The sequence below is a fragment of the Lolium perenne genome, chromosome 1 (assembly GCF_019359855.2).
Source record: "Lolium perenne isolate Kyuss_39 chromosome 1, Kyuss_2.0, whole genome shotgun sequence".
In the NCBI taxonomy this organism is placed as follows: Eukaryota; Viridiplantae; Streptophyta; class Magnoliopsida; order Poales; family Poaceae; genus Lolium; species Lolium perenne.
The window spans coordinates 179180534-179183407 of NC_067244.2; the positions used below are offsets into that span (position 1 = coordinate 179180534).

The following is a 2874-nucleotide window of genomic DNA, read 5'->3' on the forward strand; positions in this document are numbered from 1 at the left end:
TCATACGTTTTCGACATAGTTTATAGGATTTAACTAAAACATAAACGAAAATTAACCTAAACGTACTTCAAACTAAAACTTAAACTTAAACTAAGCTAAACTATCCTCTAAATTCCCGGCGTCGTCGCCATTTGTGTCGAGGTTGGCGCCGTCGTTGTCCATCCTTCGCGGCGCCTCTTATATATCGGCTGTCTAGTCGTCGAAGTCGTCAGAGCCGCCTCCTCCACTACGCATTCGGGGTTGAGCTGCCGGAGATTGGTCCTGTACTCCTCACCGGTGTGCTCGGCCTCCAGGTGCTCCCACGCCTCACGGTCCTCCCTCGTGAGCTTGACTCTTTGCAGCCGAGTGGGAAGTTGAGCTCCCCGCAGTCGCTGCTGTGGAGGCGAACGTTCTCAACGTCGTGCCTCGGGCCGCCTGCGCCGCCGACTCAAAGGTGTCGAGCCAGATGAGCCGGTGTTCCGGTCGGTGATCTCGACGGGAGGTCTGCATGGGTGGCAGATCGGCGACGCGGACCGCCCCGACTGCGGCTGGCGTTGCGGATGGTCGGTGGGGGGCGGTGGCGGGAAGATCCGGCCATCTCCAACGCGGATGCGGTGGCGGTGGCAGATTTGGCGGTGGGTGGAGCTGATGCGGTGGGCGGCGGGGCGATGGAGAAAGTTTTATCACCGGTCGGCGGCCACTCAAATATAGGAGAGGTGGGGAAAATTTTTGTCACCAGTCTCTTATGTTCCGGCTCGAGGCAGTTTTAGTGTTAGAGGTGAAAAAAACCTCTTCTATGTCTTTTTAGGGGTTCGGTCAGAGATGCTCTAACCACTCCAGAGTTTACTGTGTAGAAACATGGAGCATAAAAAAGAAATGTGATTTTTCTCCTAAGAATGTGCACCTTGGAATCGTGAATGCTCCACCACTCAAATTTCTGATCAGGACGTGCGAGTGTGTCACGGCATCAGTTGCAGACAACGGGGACTTGCACCATCTACGAACAGCAAGAAAGTGGGCACATCCATTCAATCAAACAACTAAACAAAGCGCGAGGACGGGCGGTGCGATCGATCACGCCCATTTCACAAAAAAGGCAGAATCCAAAGAAAGCGTGTAGCAATAATTTGATTCCAGACTAGCATCTGAAATGACCAGACACCATTTGGGCGATGGTTGTAATTTGCCCCGAGAAATGGCCAGACCTCACTTGGGCAATCGAATTATTGCGGCCGCCCACTACCGTAGAGAAGCTTGATCGGCCGGTTGTCCTGGACCTGGTTCACGGAGGCATGGTAGCAATTGGTGCCGTTAAACACCACTAGCCAACCATCTCAGATCCGCCTATAAAATCCCCCACCAGCTTCCATCCTGCAAGACCATCAACGTAGCAGAAATTAGCAAGCGAAAGCAGTGAGCTCGATCGGTTAGTGATCTTCCACTCCCACTCCCAGTCTCCATCGGCCCAAACAGAGATGGCACTTTCTTCTCGCCGTGTGGCCGCGTCCGCCGCCCTCCTCCTTCTCCTCCTCCTCGCCACAGGTTCGTTGGTTCTTGGTGCTCTGTTGTTGTGATTTTGTTTCTTTGGTTCTTGGCTCTGTCACCCACAAGCCATTTGATATGAACTGTGACTTTTCTTGGATTTACAGAGCTGGGGACGACGACGGTGGCGGAGGCGAGGACCTGCATCTCGCAGAGCCACAACTTCAAGGGCGCCTGCCTGAGCAGCACGAACTGCGCCAGCGTCTGCAGGACGGAGAACTTCCCCGACGGCGACTGCAAGACTCGGCGCTTCCAACGCAAGTGCTTTTGCATAAAGAACTGCTGATGGGCTAGCGCTCTGCCGGCCGGCCGCCGACGGCGACCTCCGCTTCTGCTCCCGTTGATCGGCTACTAGTAGTTCGTCCGTCGTGTCATCGATCGTTATGTTGTACGCGCGTCTGTCTGCTAGATGTTTCCTCCGTGCGCGCATAGAATAAAGTAGAATCCGTAGTTGTGTGTTTCTCGGATATGCATTCGTTTGTGTGTGAAGCTTCTTGCGAGTGATTTGATTTTTCGCGAGCAAAATCTAGACCTCGCAGTATTGTTGTTGTGTGTCGTCGTGTCTGTGCAAGATGCTGCTGCTGCCATGTAATTAAGGTCGTTAAATGGATATATGTATGTCTGTTTCTGTGTGATCGTTTCGTGGTGATTCAGTGATCATCTTCAAGGATGCCTGCTCTTACCGGACTACTCGCTGTCGTCTTTTGCTAGACATAATATAAATATATTAAGTTTTAACCAGCAAGACACATATACACAAATACCTCAAAAAAAGACACATACAAAAACAATTGATCACTTGTTTGGGGTGAAATACCAAAATGCCCTGAATAATATATACCACAACACCACCAAATATGCCGCGGAGTACGAAGCAAGGGGTGACGAGCAAATAGAAACATAAATATTGAGAATGGACTTTTGTAGCCTGAGCTACATGTAGGCCGGTTTTTGAACCTATGAAAATTTCATTTCAAAAATGTTAAAAAAATTCGAAAAAATACTGTGATGTAGACAATATTGTAATCTACAAGTGTGTAAATTTTCAGAATTAAATATGTTGTATTTTAGGCTCAGCAGAGATAACAAATCTTGAATTCATCATTGATGAACAGTAATAAACAGTACACTAGAATCTCGATTTCGTGATTTTGTCATTTTTGCTGAGAGCAAAATATAATGTATTTCAATCTGAAAATTTGCACTGATAAATTACAACATTCTCTACGTCAGAATTCACAGAGCCACCAGATGACCCATCAGAGGCTGTGGCATCAGAATTCAAAGTTGAGTAATGGAACAGTCACCAGGCTGAGCAATATCTAGCTCCATATCCACTTCATTGTCCACAAT

The 2874-nt window shown here is 48.7% G+C and overlaps 1 protein-coding gene across 1 annotated transcript; it reads left to right on the forward strand.

Annotated features, from left to right (window-relative positions):
* The first annotated feature begins 1339 nt into the window (after positions 1-1339).
* On the forward strand, positions 1340-2154 carry LOC127314347 (defensin-like protein CAL1). Its single transcript, XM_051344805.2, has 2 exons — positions 1340-1521; positions 1629-2154. The coding sequence occupies exons 1-2, from the start codon at positions 1455-1457 to the stop codon at positions 1805-1807; spliced, it is 246 nt and encodes an 81-aa protein (XP_051200765.1). The 5' UTR covers positions 1340-1454; the 3' UTR covers positions 1808-2154.
* Positions 2155-2874: the final 720 nt, after the last annotated feature.

Coding starts and splice junctions, on each gene's coding strand:
- LOC127314347 (XM_051344805.2), top strand. CDS start 1,455: ATGGCACTTTCTTCTCGCCGTGTGGCCGCGTCCGCCGCCCTCCTCCTT. Junction 1,522..1,628: donor TCTCCTCCTCCTCGCCACAG/GTTCGTTGGTTC, acceptor TTGGATTTACAG/AGCTGGGGACGACGACGGTG.